General features: G+C 53.5%; 2 protein-coding genes across 2 annotated transcripts; one reads left to right on the forward strand and one right to left on the reverse strand.

The window, feature by feature from the left end:
* Window positions 1-3,836: 3,836 nt before the first annotated feature.
* On the reverse strand, window positions 3,837-12,755 carry LOC118146363 (uncharacterized). Its single transcript, XM_035268747.3, has 4 exons — window positions 11,412-12,755; window positions 10,912-11,011; window positions 8,157-8,232; window positions 3,837-8,076 (listed from the first exon to the last, which is right to left on the reverse strand). Exons 1-4 carry the CDS (start codon window positions 11,450-11,452, stop codon window positions 7,598-7,600), a joined length of 696 nt encoding a protein of 231 aa, XP_035124638.1. The 5' UTR covers window positions 11,453-12,755; the 3' UTR covers window positions 3,837-7,597.
* A 160-nt stretch (window positions 12,756-12,915) lies between these two features.
* NKX2-3 (NK2 homeobox 3) lies at window positions 12,916-16,492 on the forward strand. Its single transcript, XM_035268746.3, has 2 exons — window positions 12,916-13,463; window positions 14,954-16,492. Exons 1-2 carry the CDS (start codon window positions 13,106-13,108, stop codon window positions 15,685-15,687), a joined length of 1,092 nt encoding a protein of 363 aa, XP_035124637.1. The 5' UTR covers window positions 12,916-13,105; the 3' UTR covers window positions 15,688-16,492.
* Window positions 16,493-18,631: the final 2,139 nt, after the last annotated feature.

Genomic DNA, 18,631 nt, shown 5'->3' on the forward strand with positions numbered 1-18,631 from the left:
AGATTTCTAGGTTAGGGGGGAATGCCCCATCTTCTGGCTTTGGGCAAGCCTGGGATTTCTTAGAAGGTTGCGGGGCCAATCAGCGGCCATAAATCTTAGAGAACCTTCACCGTTTTACAAGGGGAGTTCGCAGGGGCTGCCCTTCTCCCTCACGCAGTCTATTTACAAAGCCAAAATCTCCGTGTTAATGGACCTACGATAATGGTGTTTACTTTACCGCGATAAAGCGCTGGGCTTCCTGGGGGAGCGGCTGTAAAATGTCCTGAGGGTAGGGGTGGAAGGGGGCGCCGTAAAAGCGGGCTCTGGAAGGGCGGGGGCACCAGATTCTCCTTCAGGCTGGCGCACCCGCCCTCCACACGCTAGGCCTGGGCTGAGTAGGTACTCAGCTACTCAGCTACTCAGCCCAGGCCTAGCGGGCCAGCACGGTTCCCACATAAATCACCAGCGCCAGAGTCTCGGGAAAAGGAGCATTTTTCATTGCTGGCTGCAGGGCAACTCCAGATCACGAACGAGAAACAGAAGTTGTCTTTAGATAAACCGTTTACCGGAGCGCGGGTTGTGGCAGCGCGGTACGCAGAGCACAGGGCAACCCGGGTCTGGCGCTGAGCCCCCGCCAGCCGATCACCTCCTAGAGGCCCCCCAAGAAGCTCAGATCCTCCCAAGGGCTGATCCCACGTCCTCCTGCCAGAGAGGCGATAGGAAGCCAAGCGGGAAGGAAAAGAACTTCAGGGTCTAGAGAGACTGGAGAAGTGGTGCTCGCGAAAGCAAAACCCTCTCCTAAACTCGAAAGACTAACTCCACGTTTACCATCAGTGTAATCTCGAGCAAGTGACTTCACCCTTCTGAGTTTCAGGAACCTTCAGATGTAAAACAAAAAGTACTACCTTCTTAATCTGTGTCCAAAATTAACGTGAAATCAAATGAGAGTTGTATAACCCGACCTAGGAGGTTCCCTGAAAGCCCTGAAATTGTTGGCAAAGGGTCACGTGTACCATGCGCACTCCTATGGGGAGAGGATCCCAAGCGAGTGCTCAGACTACGAAACAGTGAGAACCCTATCTCTGTAGACGGACTACATGGCTAGAATCCTGGCTCTACTACTTACTAGCTGTGAGATCTTGCTCATTACCGAAGCCTCCTGTTTTCTCTTCTGTTAAAAAGGGATAATCGTATCTAGGATTTTGTGGGGAGTAAAAGCGCTAGGCACGGTGTCTGGCACATAGTAAATGCTAACTAAATGATTATCTATATTCACGCATCAGCCCCTAGCCCTGTAGCAAAGACACTTGTCTCCTAAGTCAGTAATTCCAGGCTTAGTCTTTCCAAACTGCAGGATGCCAAGATCCATGAAACCCTACTTTAGTCCTGGGCGCCAGTGGGCAACTCTTCCATTGCCAGATGGCGGCCTTTCCACTGCGTTGGGTGGATGCTCAGGACGCGTTTTGTTCCAGGGCGAGCAGTGTGTGCGTGTGTGGGCATCCTGCGCCGGGCGCTGCAGAGCCTCTCCAGCTCCCTGAGGTGCGCACTTTCTGGGCGGCAGCCCTTTGACGGCAGTTCTAACTCCGCCGGCCGCCAGGCGCCCGGGGCTTGGCCCTAATCCGGATTTGGAGGCCGAAACAGTAAGCCGCCCGCCGCCGACAGCGAGGAAATCAAAGTGGCCGCCATCCTGGTAGCCCCTGGTCTTGTTTACTTGTTGACGCGTGCTCACCCAAGCAAGAAGACCTAGAGTTTGGTATCCGCCTTTCCAGAAGAGGGGTAAGGGTCCCGGGAGCGGCAGCCTCCACCCCGCTGGAGGCCAAGGTTTCCAATTGCGGCAGACAAGTTTCCTTCCCTTCTAAGGTCAGAGGTCGAGCCTGGGAGAGGCCCGCTCCGCCTTCCCTCCAGGCCCACCCGGCGCGGTGTCCGGGAGCCCGATTTCCAGCCGCGCCTTCTTCTCCCCTCCTAGCTCGCTATCCATTAGTATAATCCTCTGTCCAAACACTGAGGCTGGAACGGCCAGACGTTTGGTGTAAACAGACTAGGGGGAACAATTCTAACGATATAAATAAAATAACCATTAATAGCGCAAATTGTTTGATGAACCAGAGGCCGAGAACCCGGGACTCCAGCCTCGCTGGGGTTTGTGTACACAGCGTGGACGCCACGCATCCGTCAGGTGAATCTGAGATTCTTGTCCCGGCCGAAATCTAAACCCAACGCAGGTGAGGTCCCCTCAAGCGCGTCAACGGGGACCCGGCTCCTAACACGCACAGGCCCCGCGACACGAACGCGGCTCAGGACAGACGCACACAGTGAGGTCGCCGCGCGGCCGCAGCTCGCATTAACGTAACTGCCCGGGCCCGCCCCAAACAGAGGAACTGGGGTGAGCCCGGCTCTTCAAAAACTCTCGCTCCCCTGTGGCCAGACGCAGCCTTAAAGGGCGCCACCTGGTCACATCCACAGCCTCCGTGCACGCAGGAACACAGAGCTCACACCCCAAACGGAAAAAGTCAGCCTCTACTTCTCCCGGGCTTCGAAATAATTAACATTTATTTGGACGCTTCTTGTGCCGGGCACCACGCTAAGTGCTTCACAGAGGTGTAATTTCCTTGAATCATCAGGCGACCTAAGAGCTAGATGTTTCTAGTATTCCCAGTTCCACAAATCAGAAAAGCAGAAACCTCAGAGAGGTAACGAAATTTTCCTGGAGACTCATGGAGACAGAATTTGAATCCACAACTCTGCTTCAGGAAGCGCGCGGTGCCTACCCGAGATGCAGCCACTTGCGCAGATTCCAGGGTGCCTGGCTGCCGAGGTCTGAAGCCTAGCTCCAGCGCATCCTCGGCCCCGCCGGGCTGCAGGGGGTTGCTTTCCAGTGGGAAGTCCCTAGAGCCTGGACAGAGTGGTCTGAGGGGTCGGGACAGAGGCAGGAGGGGAGCCTCCTCGGAAAGCCCTGTGACCTATTCCCAGGGACCCAGCAGTGGGATCCCAGTGGGCCCTGCTTTTGCGTCGGGGTTGCAGAGGCCGCCCAGGAGAAGGCAAACGAGGCCTCGGAGACAGTAGGTCAGCCCCGAGGAGGTCGCGGGATGGGGGTTGGGGGCACTTGGATAACCGCCTCCTTGGGGTCGGATAGCCGGGAGTCATGGTTCCCCGAGTCTGACTGGGGCGGGACGTTGCCACCCAGGCATGGAGCAGAGGCGTCCTGCACCCACTCCTTACTTGCTTCGTGACCTTGGACATACGCTTTTATTCTGGGGCCTCAAAGTCTAACATGGGGCGGGGGCGATATTTGTCTCCTAGGGATGTAGCGATCGGAAGAGACCTTTGTGTGGAATGCTTTGTTCACCGGTGGAACGTTTAGTATCATGATCAGTGTTAACTTGACAGTAGGCACCTCAGAATGCGGGGACGAGGGCTGGCAGCCCCAGACAGAATAGAACGCGAAGGACCGGACCGAGGTGGGGAGAAAGGAAACTGTTCTTGGGGGCGGAGGTGGGGGGTACACGTAGGAGGGAAGGGGAGGGGGCTAGAGGTGGCTCCGCCCCACCGTCCGGTCGTGTTTATTTTCAAGTCAATCCTGTCACAGGGGCACATTCCTTTTGGGGGCTGTGAACCACCGTCTGGGCTCTGCAGGAAGATTTGAGGAAGGGGAGGGCTGTCGAGTAGGGAGGAGGAATTCGCAGAGTAGAGAAAACTGCGTCTGGACAGGCAGTCCCTACGTCGCGCAGGACAAGCAGAAGCGGGAAGAGAGGAAGCTGAGTGTTCAAGGCAAAGAATTTTTAAAAACTTGGGCAATTTACCTCACCCTTCTGAGCCTCGGTTCCCTCCTCTGAAATTGTTATATTAATAGGGCCAAACACAAGAGCTGTTGCAAGAAGTAGAAGCAGTAACAATGGCGGACACTTAGCAAGAGTTTGCAGCAGCCTGGCGATGTTCTGGGATCTTCATACCCAATGAGTCAGGGAACTCTCCTAGCCCAGTAGAAGTCTCTTGACCATGGTCTGCCAGCTTCTGTGGGGGCTGGGTGGGGAGGAGGGGCTCTTAACCTCTGAGCCCATTGGTGCTTGTAGAACAGCCACGAAAAGTGGCTAGTACTATCCATGTGGTTGTTGGTGGTGGGAATGTTAATGTTATTGTTGTCAGCTATATTATTTCTATTGTTATAGCCGCTCACTACAACCCTAAAAGGTAGTCATCATTAACTCCTTTATGGAAAGGAAACAGGCTCAGAGAGGGTAAGTAACTTGCCTAAAGTCACACAGCAGGTGTGGGGCCAAGCAGAGAGATAAGAAACCAAGCAAATCCAGAGGCTCTCACCCACCGCAGAGGGAAAAGGAAAGAGGGCACAGCCTGGTGTAGGGCGAGGACTGGGTAAGAGAAGGCCGCCCACCGTAAGGGTAGGTCCCCAGCAGCTGATTTATTTGCTTTCCAGCAGGGACGCTAATTGGGCAGATCTTTATCTCAACACGATAACAATGACAGGAGACCAGGGATTTGTTTACAGCAGCTAAAAATGATGCATTTGTGGGAGTGGGAAGCTGGACTGGAGCGCCAGTTTTGTTTGCAGCTTCTTTGGCTTCAGATGGTGGAGAGTGACTACTGGGGAGTGGGGAGGCTGAAAGGAGGCTGCTGGTCATTTTGAGAGTATTTCCTAAAATTAATAATTAAGAGAATGAGTCTCCTTGTTTGAAGACCTCACAAAAGCACAAAATTTGATGGACAATTAATGCTTTTCTAAGTGTGAAAAAAGAGTGCCTGGGAACCTCACTCTCCCGTCTCTGCTCAGCTAGAGGAGAAGCTTGGCCCCTCTGTGCCTAACAATAGCCTCTCACCACGCACACCCCCAGCACCACCACAAGAACCATTTCTCCTCGCATAGGTGTGGAATGCTCTGTAAGCGATTTTCTTCCATCATTTCCTTAATCCTTATGCCAGGCCTAAAAAGTCCACACCGTTATTATCTTCTTTTGTAAGTGAGAAAACTGCCATTTAATGAGGTTGAAGGACTGGCTCAATGTCACAAGACTACAAAAACAGCAGGACTCCACACCTAGATCTGGTGGACTACAGGGCCAGTGCTCCAGCCCAAGACAGAGGCATGAGGTATGATTATGACTTAGAGAAAACACCATCTCCCTGAACCCCATACGGCAAACTCAACCTCCTCATCTATGGGCTGTCCTTGCAGAGGAGGGTGTCACCAAGGCAACCCTTGTACATGAATGCTCAGGAGGTCTGTCTACAGCCACTCATGTACATGCTTACTGACTTACTGGTTGTGAGAGGTATAAGATGTTCACATCTGCTCACTCATGTGGGGGCACAATACATACACTTATATACACATTGGCCACCCTCTCTACTACACTAGTGTTGAGGGCATGACCCATGGAGTTTTTAAAAGTCTAAATCACAGAATATTTCAATGTAGTTTTATTACTTTCAAAAACACACACGGTCATTACAACTCTGGTAATAATCGATTCCCTCTTCTCTGACTACAGCTTAGACAGGCCTTTATGAAACCACCTTGTACAAAGCTAATTGTAATGATCCCATAAATTGTCTTATAGAAATAGTGCATCTGACAGTCATGGAAGTTAATTTTCATCTTGGATCATATAATCATGTATCTCCACATCTTGTGTCACTACCAGCAATTCACATTATTGTGAGGGGAAAAAAGGAGGGAGGGAATTTAGAATGAGTGTTGGTCAGCCCTGCTGTAATGACCACATGATCTGAAAGATCATGGAAGATCAGAGCCCTAATGTGGAGTTTACATTTATGGGGAGTCCCGAGTGCCTTCTTTCCCATGCCCATCCACGTGTGCATTCACTCATGTGTTCACACAGGAAAGCACTTTCTTCCTCACTCAAAGAGAAAGGCAAGTCTATAGAAACATCTATGTCATCTCTCCATCTACCTACTGGAAACCTGTCTTTCTCAGGAGATGAAACTGCCACCAATCTCAAAAATACGGTTGCAGCTGGAAGGTAAAGGGTAGAGGGTGGCTGACTGCCTGCCATGCATCTGGGGAGCCCAGCTCCCAGAGGAGAAGGCATGAGACTTAGTCTCCTTTCAAGAGGCCAGTGACTCAGTGCCCCCCACAACTGGCCCCAGTTAGGGAGAAGGTAGGAGATTATTGGCAAACCCAGAGCAGCTAGAGTGCTCAATCCTTGGCTGGTGTGAGAAGCCTGGACCACTCTCTTCTAGATTTGGCCCTTGCATTTTAAGGCAATCTCTGAAACACCTTCCAGTTGGGTTGATCTCAAGGTGATACAACCCCTAGTCTAAAGTGGGGTTGGGGAAAGAAGGGAAGGTCAGTTTGCTCTCGCCTGTGTGGTGTAGTGGTGGTGGGGCATTCTGGTCTGGGCGCCCCCATCTGCTCTCAGGGGATGCCTGGAGCCCAGGCCTCATAGTCACCTCCAGCTCTGCTCCGGTTCTCTTCAGACTGCCACAATTGCAGGAAACGGAGGCTCCTCATGATCTGCCTGGAGTGGGGATTTCCATGGGGAAGGCCACCAAGCCTACCACCTGGAGCCCCACAGACCAGCTAGGGCACACTGCTGAGGCTATGAGAGAGTGACGGCCTGGGAGGTGGGAGAGGTCTTACCAGTTGGAGCAGGGCACAGAGTAGCTTCCCTTTCACCAGCCCCAGAGGTGCATGGGCATTTTACTGAGCAGCCCCTGAGAGTCAGAAATACAGGGGTGGGATGGAGGAAGGAGTGTGGGGCTCAGGAGTGGGGTCTTGTTTAGTTAGTCTCACCCCACCTCCTGCAGCCTTCCTGTGCTGCCCTGATTTCCTTCACAACAAACATCTACAGGGGTCACGATCAAAAAACTGAGAGCATCAGAGTGGAGGGGTCAAGGGAGGGAAAGGGGGAATGAAACAAGATGAGGGAAGAGTGAGAAAATGGGTAAGAGGGAAAACGGGTGGGGAGGAGTGAAGACAGTGAGAAAGGAAGCTGAGGACATGGGGGAGGAGGTGAGGAAGAAAGGAAGTGGGGGAGGGTAGAAGGGAAAATGGGTGGCAGAGTAAAATGGGATTGTGAGAGAGGAAGGGGCCACGAGGGGAAAAAGACTGGCAGGAGGGAGAGGAGGAGGACTGCAGGGGGAAGACCACGAGTGGTTTCAGGGTCCCGGACTCAGAGGCTTTGCGCGGTCTCTGGATGTGGCCAGCATTAAGAGGTAAGAAGGTCCTTGCCTCCGGTTGGCAGGAGCACAGGGAGGCAGAGGGAAGTTGGAGAACCTAGAGGCACGTTCTAGGATAAAGGCTCAGCTTGTGCGGGCCAACCGAGTCTCCCTAGCCCTCTTCCCTAGGGCCCTGGGCCGTTGGCGGGAGGATGGAGAGAGATGCCCAGGAAAAAGACCAGCACTGCCGGGCCCTAAGTGCACGGGCTTAGAGACGCAGCGCCAGAGGCGGGCAGGGCACAATGAGGGCTGAAGCCCTGACAGTCCTGCAACCTGGAGCCACCAAACCAGGGACCTCCAACCTGACACCCAGGCGAGGCTGCGAGGTCCAGAGCCTGGACCTGGCTCCTAGGGCGCGCCACTCCTGACCCCGTCGCGTGCGTGCGTCCTGACTCACCGCGCCGGCTTTGTGCCTCGGCCCTCGCTACGGTTCCCTGGCTGATTCTGAGCAAGGCCAGCAGCCCATGGCCCCAGCCAACCCCCACATATCCACAGGGTGAGGCGAGCCGAGTCGGGACTTCGCCGAGGCAGTGCTGATGGCTGGGGGTCCCTGCAACTTCAGGACCAAGGGCAATGAGGGGTTAGGCCCGCAGACCCGGCCATCCGCTGACGCAGCGAAGGTCTCGACGAACCTTGGAGATCGCTCTCCCAGTGCCGACCAAAGATCCAGACCTCTAGGCTGGACGCGGTGAGGGCCGGATAAGACGTTACTTAAGTTACTTAGAAAAGACTGCAGTAAATATTTCTTTCCAAGTGAGAAAGGTCTTTTTTGTTCCCAAACGGTTTGAAGGTATTTGTGCCAACGTGACCCCCAGGAAATTTGGAGGAAGCTTTCTATGTCCTTGGAGGCCGAGATCCTGAGCGGGTGTTCGGTTGAGAGCAGACAGTTTCGAGGAGATAGCGCTGGAAGAGACACAAAGAATCTCTCTTGCTTCTTGGAACGCGAAACCACATTTCTCTATCTCTCTTTCCCCTCTACTTACTGCTCAGCAGTCCGCACGGAGCAGGCAGGAGTTCTGGTTCAAATGAAGTAATTTGCCCAAGACTGCAGCCACTCTTCTGAAGTCAGATTACATTTTAAAAGGGTTATACACATTGAAATTTCGCTACAGAAAGCTAAATGCACGCTAGCAACAATAAAAAAAAGTTAAGGAATGCATTCAGAATTCCAATTTAATCCTCAAGTTAAAACTGCTCACTGTACGCCTAAATAGCACACGCAAATAGTACAAATAAATGTCTGTATACAGGCGTCCTTTTTTTAAATGTGTTTTTGTTTGAAAAAATTTTGAATTGATTTCATTCAACAAAGATACAGTGTTTTCGACATTACTGTTTCATTAACAGAACTGGCTTTGTTAAAGAAAGTGTAATTTACATTTTTATCTTTAAAATTTTTGGAGGGGGCAGATCCACAAAGACAGCTGTAAAATTATCTCCTTGAGAAATCAAAAGTCACATTCTCAGCAAGGGCCTGTAATTTACAAAGAACTACACAAATTACTGATTTTGGACAAATTTCCTCCCAGGAAAGAGAAATACTGGTTAATTTAAAAAACTCAGTTCCAAATAAAATCTAGGAAAATTTGGTATTCCTACAAACACATGCAAAACAAACTAAATACTTAAAACAGCATTTCAAAATCTCTCTTAAGAAATTCCTTCAACAAGAAAAAAACTCTCAAAAAATTAGACCAGTTTAATGCCTTCTAGGACTCACCAACCCAGTTGACATTTCTTTAAAAGCGCAAAGTGTATTCACCCCGTCTGGCAATTAAAATGCTATTGCTTCTGAATTGCTTTAAAAAAAAAAATATTGGATAGCTTTCTAACATTCCTTAACTAAAAACCAAAGCAAAGCACACACGCGCTTGTGTGCACACACACACACACACACACACCCCACAACCACCACCACCACTGCCACCAACAAATTAACAAAAACCAATTTAGTGGCTCTCTCTCCTTCTCTCTTTTCCTCTCTCTTTCTCTCTCAAAAGTTGTCATTGAAAATGAAACTTCTAGAAAAGCAATTAAAAATGGTGAAAAGATTCACCTGAAATGTTTTGGCTGAGTTCATCACAGTATAATTTTTCATGCTTTAATAGAAAAATCACTTCTGATTATAGTGTTACATTGTTACATTTCGATTAGAAACCACGATAACTTTCAACCTGTTTGTAGCATTGGTTATATAATTAAATGACTATTTGAATAGTTGAGAGACAACGGGATAAGGAGTGGCATTTATAACTAAAATTATCCATTATCTGCCTATATTTATAGGTACATTAATTAAGCAATCTTTGTGCAGATAACAGTTATGAGAACACTTTATAGCTTTCAAAAAATTGTCACATTTTTCATTTGATAATGCATTTATTGTAATGGCTCGCATGTAGTTTTTCTTTAAAAATAAAAAAAGATACAAACGTTTATGCATCTATACAGCACTTCCCCTTCACGGAATTTGCCACCATTTACTGATGATCTTTAATCATAGGGTGGGAGAGAGAGCTTGTATAAATGTATGAGGTGATGAAAGAGTAGGAAGGTAGATACACTCGATTAAAATAAAATCAAACGCTTCCATGGATGCAACCACACTTACTTTATCTGATAGTAATTAGCTAAACTGTCTGGAACGAAAAGCTATTATTAGTAGAGCACAGCTCGAGGATTTCAAAGATCTCCTTTTCAGACAAGAGAATGCAAATGCCCCAGAAGGCAATCGTAACTGGATAGGCGTTGGAACCAGATCCCACCCTCTGATAAGTGACTCGTGCAGAGCGACTGCGGCTGCACAACGACTGCTCTCGAGTTCTCCTCCTTTCAGGCCCGCGGCCGTCGCGGGTACCGGCTTCGCGCGAGCGAAATGGCGGCCACCTAGATGGCACTGGCTTTGCGGGAATCCCTGCGGGGAAGCTTGGCCACTGGGGAACCAGAGCAACTAACGGAAGCCTGAACAACACTGAGAGGGCAGTTGGAGACAACCCAAACCCCTGCTCTGGGCATAAAACTCAGATCAACCTTAGGGATGCGGTAGCGGATAGAGGTTTTCCGCATGCTGGATCAGCCCTGCACAGGGCTGGAAATGGGGAAAGGAAGCTGCAATAAGGCCTAGATGCCACCCGCTAGACCCCTTTTCCTGGGTTCCCCACGCTGGGAGTCCTCACAGGCCCTGGTGGCCTACCTGCCCAGGGTTCTCAAGAGACAACCGCTTGGGCCTGGCCCGGGGCCGCCGAGGTGGAATTTTGGGTAGAGAGGCTTGAGTAGGCCTGACAGAGGGGCCCTGACGGGCTCCGGCGGGTGCAGCGCGTCTGTGGGCATGTATCGACCATCAGGCGCTGGAGGGGCGCTTTGTCCCGATCGCAGTTCTAAGACCTGGATTGTTGGGGCCAGATTTAGGTAAGGCCTAGGAGAGAAGCAAGGCTGAAAAGCAAGGGAATGTGGCAAGGAGAAATGCAGGCTTCAGTTGGAAACTGGGGTGAGAGAGATTGTTTCGATAGCCTTTGTCCTTTTCTTTTTCCAGAATCATGAAATCACCCAAGAGGAGAAGAAAAACGGGACTAGAAGAGAGCAGAAACACTTCACCAAAATGGTTTTGCCCCGGAGGTAGAGTGGGGAAGTGGGGCTAGAGCTCAGCTTCCTGCCTGTGTGCTCAGCTGCCACCGTAATGCACTCACACTCGAGGTCCAACACCCCACCCTGCAGTGCCTTGCACCCCTCTGCCCCCACCTCGGAATCTTTGCATCTGAGCGCTCGGGATCCACGGCAAAACCAGGCACATTCCTCCCTCTGCAGACTCACCGCCTGGTTTGCAGACACCGGCCTCCGCCTGAGGCATCAATACTTTCAGGATTTAAAGCAGAAAGACACCGGGCGCCCCTGTGGCTGAGGAATGGCGGTTCCGGCGCAAGACCCTGCCCACAGAGGGTCTCTCCCCACCGCCTGCGGGCCGCCGCCACCCTAAGTACTCCGGGGCGCACGTGGCCCGCGCGGCATCCCAGCTCGCCCCCCGCGGACCTAGGGGCTGCCTCTCCACAACATTTCCGCTCCCTTCTGAAGAGCCCCGCCTCTCCCCGCTCCTGACAGGCTGTTCTTTCTCCCTTCAGCCTTGGGCACCCACTCCTGTCGCCGTTGCGGGCCCCGCATGGCAGCCCTTCACCCTCTTACCCACTCCCAGACGGTGTCTTACGCCGCTCGGAGGCAATGTCCACCCTCCCTGCACCTTTCACCTGCCCTTCCAGCTGAGGCGGCTGTCTTCCAGCTCCGCCATCCTGACTGCCAAAAAATGCTTGGAGCGGCTGGGGCCGGATAAGGAGAGCCAAGGTTGAGCTAGAACCGGTCCGTACGTTTTCAAGGCTAGCGCTGCACACAGGTCTTTCTATGGCCCTCAGAGCAGCGCCCACTGCTCCTCACTGGGCTAGGCCTGGTAGCAGCGAGCAAATGCCTATTGCACAGGAAGAAAATGGTCCCTACCAGCGCGGAAGTTTCCAGAATCTATGGGGACAGCATAGATTTCCCCAGAAAACAACCAGGGCCTCATGAAGGTGCCAGAAGGCGTGTAGGTAGAGAAATTTTAGAAGCCTGTCGGAGAATCAAGGCCTAGACTCAGGCTCCTGATTTCAATAGGCGGAAAAGAAGGCCGCCAAGGCTGGGTCCCCTCCCTTGTGAGGACAGTTCCTGCTCTCAAAACCACCGTATGAAGCCACCCAGTGTGTTCCACACTCCAGCCACGCACCACTAATGCAGTCAACAAACACTGCTTGACCTCCCATACAGAAAAGCAGTAGTTGACAAGTACTGAGCGCTTAACATGTGTGAGGCCGTTTTGCCTCATTCAACCCTAGCAACAACCCTGAAAAAGGTATTATTGCTTTCGTTGTATAGATAAGGAAACTGAGACTTAGAAATGCCCAAGATATACACACTGACGAGGCCAAGCAAGAGCTGTCGAATACCAAAGTTTAGTCACAATTCTGTCTTCCTTTTCATACTGCTCTGTGCGGTTGCTGCCAGAGATACAAGGGCAAAATCAACCCCGGGACCCTGCCCTCATGGAGCTTACAGTCTAATGGAGGCGACCAGACAGGCACGTACAGCTATAGAATTAAGTGGGAAGTGACACACGTGTCCTTTGTTAACCCGAGCTGCAGGTTCAGAGGCTGAAGAGAGGGGACTTCCGGCTAGACGATCTAGGAGCTCTTCCTTGGAGAACAGCTTTTTACTCGTGGAGGATACGGGTAAGAAAGATGTTCCAAGCGGACAGAAAGCTTGAGCAAGGTCAACAAGGTGGAAACAGATGTGTCGCCCACCGTAGATAGAGAAAACACTCCGTCTCCTCGTGGATCCAGCGCCCGGTATTTACCCGCCAGGAAGTTTTCCTGCCCCGCGCAGCAGCTGAAAAAAACGCACTCCTGGGGCACCCTTCCCTGGCGTTGGTTTGTGGACAGCAAGCCTCCCAGAACTGGCCTAAATCGGGAAGGTGCAGCCACGGGGGAATCAGTGGTTCAGGAACCGGATCCATGCAGCCTCGGTCCGCAGCGTCTCGGACTTCAGGACTCTATACTAGTCCTTGCGAATTTCTGGTAGGGCCGCAACAACCCATTTGGTGAGAGCAGGGGGCGTGGTTCCATGAACCGGAACCAATGGGGAGGGAGTCTGGGGCGCCGGCCCCGCCCCCCGACATGACGCAAGGCTCCCGGACAGAGGCTTAGCCGCCCGGGCCCCAGTCCCTGCAGTGGCTGTAACAAAACCCAGACCCCCAGGTCCCGGCCAATGGAGGCGATTTAGACTGGAGTGGGACCGCGTCTGTCAAAAGCCCGACTCAGCAGCAGCGGCGGAGTCCAAGAGGAGAGCTGGAGCCGCCGCGCTGCCTCCCCGCCCCTGCCGGGATTTATTATTTGGACTGGACAATTAAGTGGCCCTGATGATGTTACCAAGCCCGGTCACCTCCACCCCTTTCTCAGTCAAAGACATTTTGAATCTGGAGCAACAGCAGCAGCACTTTCATGGTGCGCACTTGCAGGCAGACTTGGAGCACCACTTCCACTCAGCGCCCTGCATGCTGGCCGCAGCTGAGGGCACACAATTTTCTGACGGAGGGGAGGAGGACGAGGAAGAAGAGGGCGAGAAATTGTCCTATTTGAACTCACTAGCTGCAGCCGACGGCCACAGGGATTCAGGGCTGTGTACCCAGGGCTATGTCCACACGGTCCTGCGAGACTCGTGCAGCCGGCCCAAGGAACATGAAGAGGAGCCCGAGGTCGTGAGGGACCGGAGCCAAAGTGAGTAGAGGGGAAAAGGAAACGCACCCGCACACCTGGAACAATGGCAGAGTGCCCGCAAAGCGCCCACAAACCTTGCCAGCGCGGCTGCCCACCCCTTTACCCTTTGGCTGGGGCCTTGCCTCCGCCCTGGTCACCGACAGCTCCACAAAGCGCAGGTACCTGCAAGGGACCCAGGGCGGAGAGACAAGGATGAGGTGACCCTGACAACTGCTCTCCACCAAAGGGAAGGGGAGGTGGTTACTGCTGCCCTGATGCTGAGAGGCTACGCTGGCTCAGCGCCTGGGTCCTCGTAACTGGTAGTGTTTTTGCTCTTCTCCCCTCAACAGACTCTTTCCCCCCCAAAAAAGGGCAGGAGCCTGGACATTTTTCGCTTTCCGTCTAGGGTGAGATGAGTTCTCTTAGCCCACGGCAGTCACCCCTTCGTCTCCGAAAAGACAGCCCAAGCAGCCTGTGTGTCTCGCATCCGCAGGGCGCAGGAACTTTGGTGGAGGCCAGCTGGGTGGTTTCCTCCCTTCTCGGCTTGGAACTCAGCTTCCCTAAACCCATGGTACCGAGTACAGAGAGAGAGGAGACGGTCAGAGAGTGCGTGGGAACATTGCCTATTCCAAGGGGCCGTAGCTCTCACACCCCTAAGGCGCCAGCCGTTTTTGAAAATCCGTAACGTTTTGCTTTGTGTCTCAGGCTGCGGAAGGAATAGAAAACGCGCCGAACTTAGTCCTAGATCCTGGCTGCTCACATCGGACAGGAAGCGAATTGATAGGGAAATAGGATAATCGAATAAAGTCCTCAAGGAAGTGTATTTGAGAGGACAGAATCACAGTCTTTCCCCAAGAGGCAATTTAATGTGGCAGAGGCCAAGGCCTATGCTCAGTTTCCAAGGCCTAAAATCGGCATGAAACTGTCTATAACTAGTCAATCAAACTTCATTTTCAAAGGGCATACAGACATTGTTATCACACTTGCATGTAGTTTTTTATAAGGCACACACACACACACACACAAAGTCCCTGGGCCATGCACAAGCGTTACACTAGGAACAGATTTTTATGCAATCTATGCACACCGCCCCACTTATACCAACACGACTCACACCTTCAGCTATCCTTGTGGAATAGAAGGTAAACGAGTTTGCAAATACTGTAGTTACTATGTAGTTGCAAGCCTTCATCCTGAAAATAGTCATTAGCACGTCGAGTCGCACATTTAATACAGAGTAATCTCTTCTCTTGCAGATGCTCAAGATCCAAATAAATACGCACTAACTACCCCTACCCACGAAACGTGCCTCCGCCGGCTGAGGGCGTTCTTTGGGTACTGGGGCTGTCGCAGGGTCCCACAGCACCAGGAGCCACAAACGTTCCAAAAAGTCCAGGCATTTACTACCGAACGCTCTGCGCAGCCACCAAAAGGGGCCCGCAGTGCTCCAGGACAGGAGCCACGGTGCGGCCGGGAACAGTTAAGTACGCTGTTGTTTGCTTCTTCTGCAGAAAGCTGCCAGCTGAAGAAACCTCTAGAGGCGGCCGGAGACTGCAAAGCGGCGGAGGAGAGCGAAAGGCCGAAACCACGCAGCCGCCGGAAGCCTCGAGTCCTCTTCTCGCAAGCCCAGGTCTTCGAGCTGGAACGCAGGTTCAAGCAGCAGCGGTACCTGTCGGCGCCCGAGCGCGAGCACCTCGCCAGCAGCCTGAAGCTCACGTCCACGCAGGTGAAAATCTGGTTCCAGAATCGCAGGTACAAGTGCAAGAGACAGCGGCAGGACAAGTCTCTGGAGCTGGGCGCACACGCGGCCCCGCCGCCGCCCCGCCGCGTGGCGGTTCCGGTGCTGGTGCGGGACGGCAAGCCGTGCGTCACGCCCAGCGCGCAGGCCTATGGCGCGCCCTACAGCGTGGGCGCAAGCGCCTACTCCTACAACAGCTTCCCCGCCTACGGCTACGGGAACTCGGCCGCGGCCGCTGCCGCCGCAGCTGCCGCCGCCGCGGCCGCCGCAGCCTACAGTGGCAGCTACGGCTGTGCGTACCCGGCGGGCGGCGGCGGTGGCGGCGGGACCTCCGCGGCGAGCACTGCTATGCAGCCCGCCTGCAGCGCAGCCGGAGGCGGCCCCTTTGTGAACGTGAGCAATCTAGGAGGCTTCGGCGGCGGCGGTAGCGCACAGCCTTTGCACCAGGGTGCTGCAGCTGGGGCCGCGTGCGCTCAGGGCACCTTGCAGGGCATCCGGGCCTGGTAGGGACTGAGCGGTCACGCGGCAGGCACCCCAGCGCAGCCTGGCGCCGCGGGACTGAAGGGCGAGAAGGGCCGGACCTAAGGGTCAGGTCCCCTCGTTAAAATATATATATATACTTCTCGCTCCTCAGGACTTCGGATTGCAGCTCACTCGAGGCCTAGTGAAGGGGGCTCGGGGGCGAGGAGAATGCCCGGGTCTATTCGCCAGGACTGTCTCTCAGGCAGAAACGCGGGCTGGGCGCCGGGGAAGACGATGGCCCCGATCTTGGCACCGAGGGGAGTGCAGGAGGCTAGAACCCTGGCCGCGTTTGGTTATTCCAAAGCGAGAAGGGCTTCTCTCCCTCCGCCTTTCTGCGGACTTGGCGAAGCGTTGTCAGGGAGCCCAAGGAGAGAACAAATTAAAAGTATGAAGGAGAGAAAAATAGGGGTCGTGGCTTGAGAAATCCCAGACCCTACCTAACCTCTGCCACCTTTGCGGGCCTGGAGCGCCATAGCACAGTCGATTTCATTTCCCAGCTGCCTCCCCTCCGCAGCAGATACCTCAGTCCAGATCTCCGGATTGTCGGACTGTCGGGGGACTCAGGACTCTTCGAGGAAAACCAGCCAAATAAGATCAAAAGTTGGGGCTGGGGCGGGGAGGCTGAACAAATAATGGGACCCGGTGGCCCACGGGAGGTGTTACCGGGTTTCCTTTCTGTTTCGTATTCTATATTCAGCACATATTATCTATCTATATAACTATAACCACACGCCGTATACACACCCGCTGCCACACACTACAGGAGTCAATAAACAAGGTGCAATATTTTCATACCGTTGGCCGGCTACAGAATTTGCTTAGCCCCAAAGAGTGGAGAAGAATCCTTTAGACAGGGCGGGAAGGGGAGGAAAAGGTGCGAGGGGGAAAGCTATCTTCCTTGGAAGATCCTAGGCCTGATCTCCCATGAGCCAGGCCCCAGGCTGCAAGTCTGGTCTCTTCGTGGCTTTGTTCATTAATTTCTGTTTACTCTTGCGGGCTGGACAGGTCGAAGGCTCAGGGCCATTTAAAGTCCCAGACTTTGCGGTCCCCCCAAATTTTACCCAGATGCTTGGACTAGCTGTATAGACCTGCGTTCAGTCAAGTCTTGGACTCTGCCCCACCTCAAGGGTCGCGAGGAAAAAGGAAGCCTCGCCCCCAGGCCCAGCTATTGGCGGCGCGAAGGCTGCTCCTTCCCTGACTGCAGCCGGAGCTCCCAGAGAGACCCGGGACGCTGCGCTGCGCCCCGCCATGGCCGAGCTCTCCCCCTCGGCCGCCCTCCCTTCTCCCCCGGTTGCCTCGGCTTTATGTGGCTCCTTGTCACTTGCGGAGAATGCCTGTGCGAGGCCTGTGCTGCCACACGGCCGATTGTGAGCGTGCCAAGGCGGGTGAATGGGGAGGCCTCAGAGCGCCGCGCCATTGTGGGGCCGGGCCTCGCTGAAAGGCGGCTCCGGGCCGGGAAGGTGCGGAAAGAATGGCTTTTTATTGGAGTCCCGAACAAAAGGTGTGGTAGGAAGGCGAGGTCCCTTGCGCGAACAAAAACCCCAGCGCGTCGGATTGACGTCCCCCCCGAGCTCCCCATTGCTTCTCAGAGCGGGGGCTTTGTGTAGCAGTCTGCTCAACAGAGGGACGGAGAAATGCGCCGGGGTTTTGTTCCCCACTTTTTGTGCGCTGGGGGAGGGGGCGGACAGGGGAACGGGGGCTGGGCGGGCAGCAGGGAGGGGAGCACTGATTAAGCCTGGTCGGCCGGGGCGCTGAGACGTTCAGCGGGAGTCGGCGGCCTGAATGCTGGGTCATTATTGCTACAAGTTTAGCAATTTCTCCCTTACAGGAGGGGGTGGGGCTGCTAGGCTGCGGCGGGGCCGCCCGGCTGGGGTTGGTGAGACGCGAGGAGGAGAAAGAAAAAGAAGGAGGGAAGGAAGGGAGGGAGGCAGGCAGGCAGGCAAGGGAGCCCTCCGAAGCCCTCTGACCGCCCAGGATGCTACTTGGACACTTCCGAAAGGGCCTGGCGGGAGGCTGGAGAAGCGGCGCTGGTGGGCGAAGACCTTCTCTCCCCTCCCCTCGCCTCTCAGGCGGCAGAAAGACCCCGGAGCCCAGCGTGAGCCAGTGCGCCCGACTGCCGTTCCGCAGCCCCTCGAGGCCGGGTCCCTCCTCTTTCACGCCGCCCCCGAGCTGAGACACAGCCTCCCACCACGGTGACGCCCCAATCCTCCTCCCTACCGCGCTCTCTCTTCTGGAGCCGTTACCTTCCCATGGATTGCTTAGGCAAAGGGCTGGAGAGGGAATTCTTGGTTCCTCACTTGCTTCTCACAGCCTGCAGCTGCAGACTTTCATTCATTCATTCACTCATCCATCCATTCAATCAGGTATACTGAGAACCTACTATGTATTCACTAGCACTGTTGACGGGAACTATGAAAAAGAAAGTGTCCCTAGACTGGTGGATTTTATTTTCAGGTGTGCAGGTATGGGTGAAAGGAGGGGGAGACAACAAACAATGCAAAAACAGTAGATGAAATCTAAAAAGGAAATAGAACCAAACGCTGGGAGTAGGGGTGCTTTGAAGTAGGCATGGGGAAAGCCTGTTGAGATTACATTTAAGTCAATACCTGAAGAACAAGAAGGAAGTCATTCCAACAGTGCTTTGCTATCTCAGCCTCCCTGCCTCTGCACAGGCCCTCCCGTCCAGCTGGAATTCCCTTCCATCCCCATTTTTCTGGTGACCTCTTGCCTCTCCTTCAAGGCCAAGCTTCTTTCCTGAACCACCCAAGTAGAGGCAATCACTCTCACATTTGTGCCACCAGAGTCTTAGGTACTTTCCAATATTTTAACATGGTGTCATGCAAAGATTTATTTCTCTCTCTCCCTCCCCAGGAGGTTGTAGAGGACCAGGTTGGCATCTTTTCCCTTTGGGACAGGTACTACAGTAGGA

The sequence above is a fragment of the Callithrix jacchus genome, chromosome 12 (assembly GCF_049354715.1).
Source record: "Callithrix jacchus isolate 240 chromosome 12, calJac240_pri, whole genome shotgun sequence".
Taxonomy (NCBI): Eukaryota; Metazoa; Chordata; class Mammalia; order Primates; family Cebidae; genus Callithrix; species Callithrix jacchus.

Bases quoted from the DNA above. Each gene is read 5' to 3' on its own strand.
- LOC118146363 (XM_035268747.3), bottom strand. From the start codon at position 11,452: ATGGCGGAGCTGGAAGACAGCCGCCTCAGCTGGAAGGGCAG. The intron at 11,012-11,411 runs GTGAAAGGTGCA...TTGATGCCTCAG, and splicing joins CGCCTCAGCTGGAAGGGCAG to GCGGAGGCCGGTGTCTGCAA. The intron at 8,233-10,911 runs GTGGGGGCAGAG...ATCTGACTTCAG, and splicing joins TCAGATGCAAAGATTCCGAG to AAGAGTGGCTGCAGTCTTGG.
- NKX2-3 (XM_035268746.3), top strand. From the start codon at position 13,106: ATGATGTTACCAAGCCCGGTCACCTCCACCCCTTTCTCAGTCAAAGAC. The intron at 13,464-14,953 runs GTGAGTAGAGGG...CTTCTTCTGCAG, and splicing joins CGTGAGGGACCGGAGCCAAA to AAAGCTGCCAGCTGAAGAAA.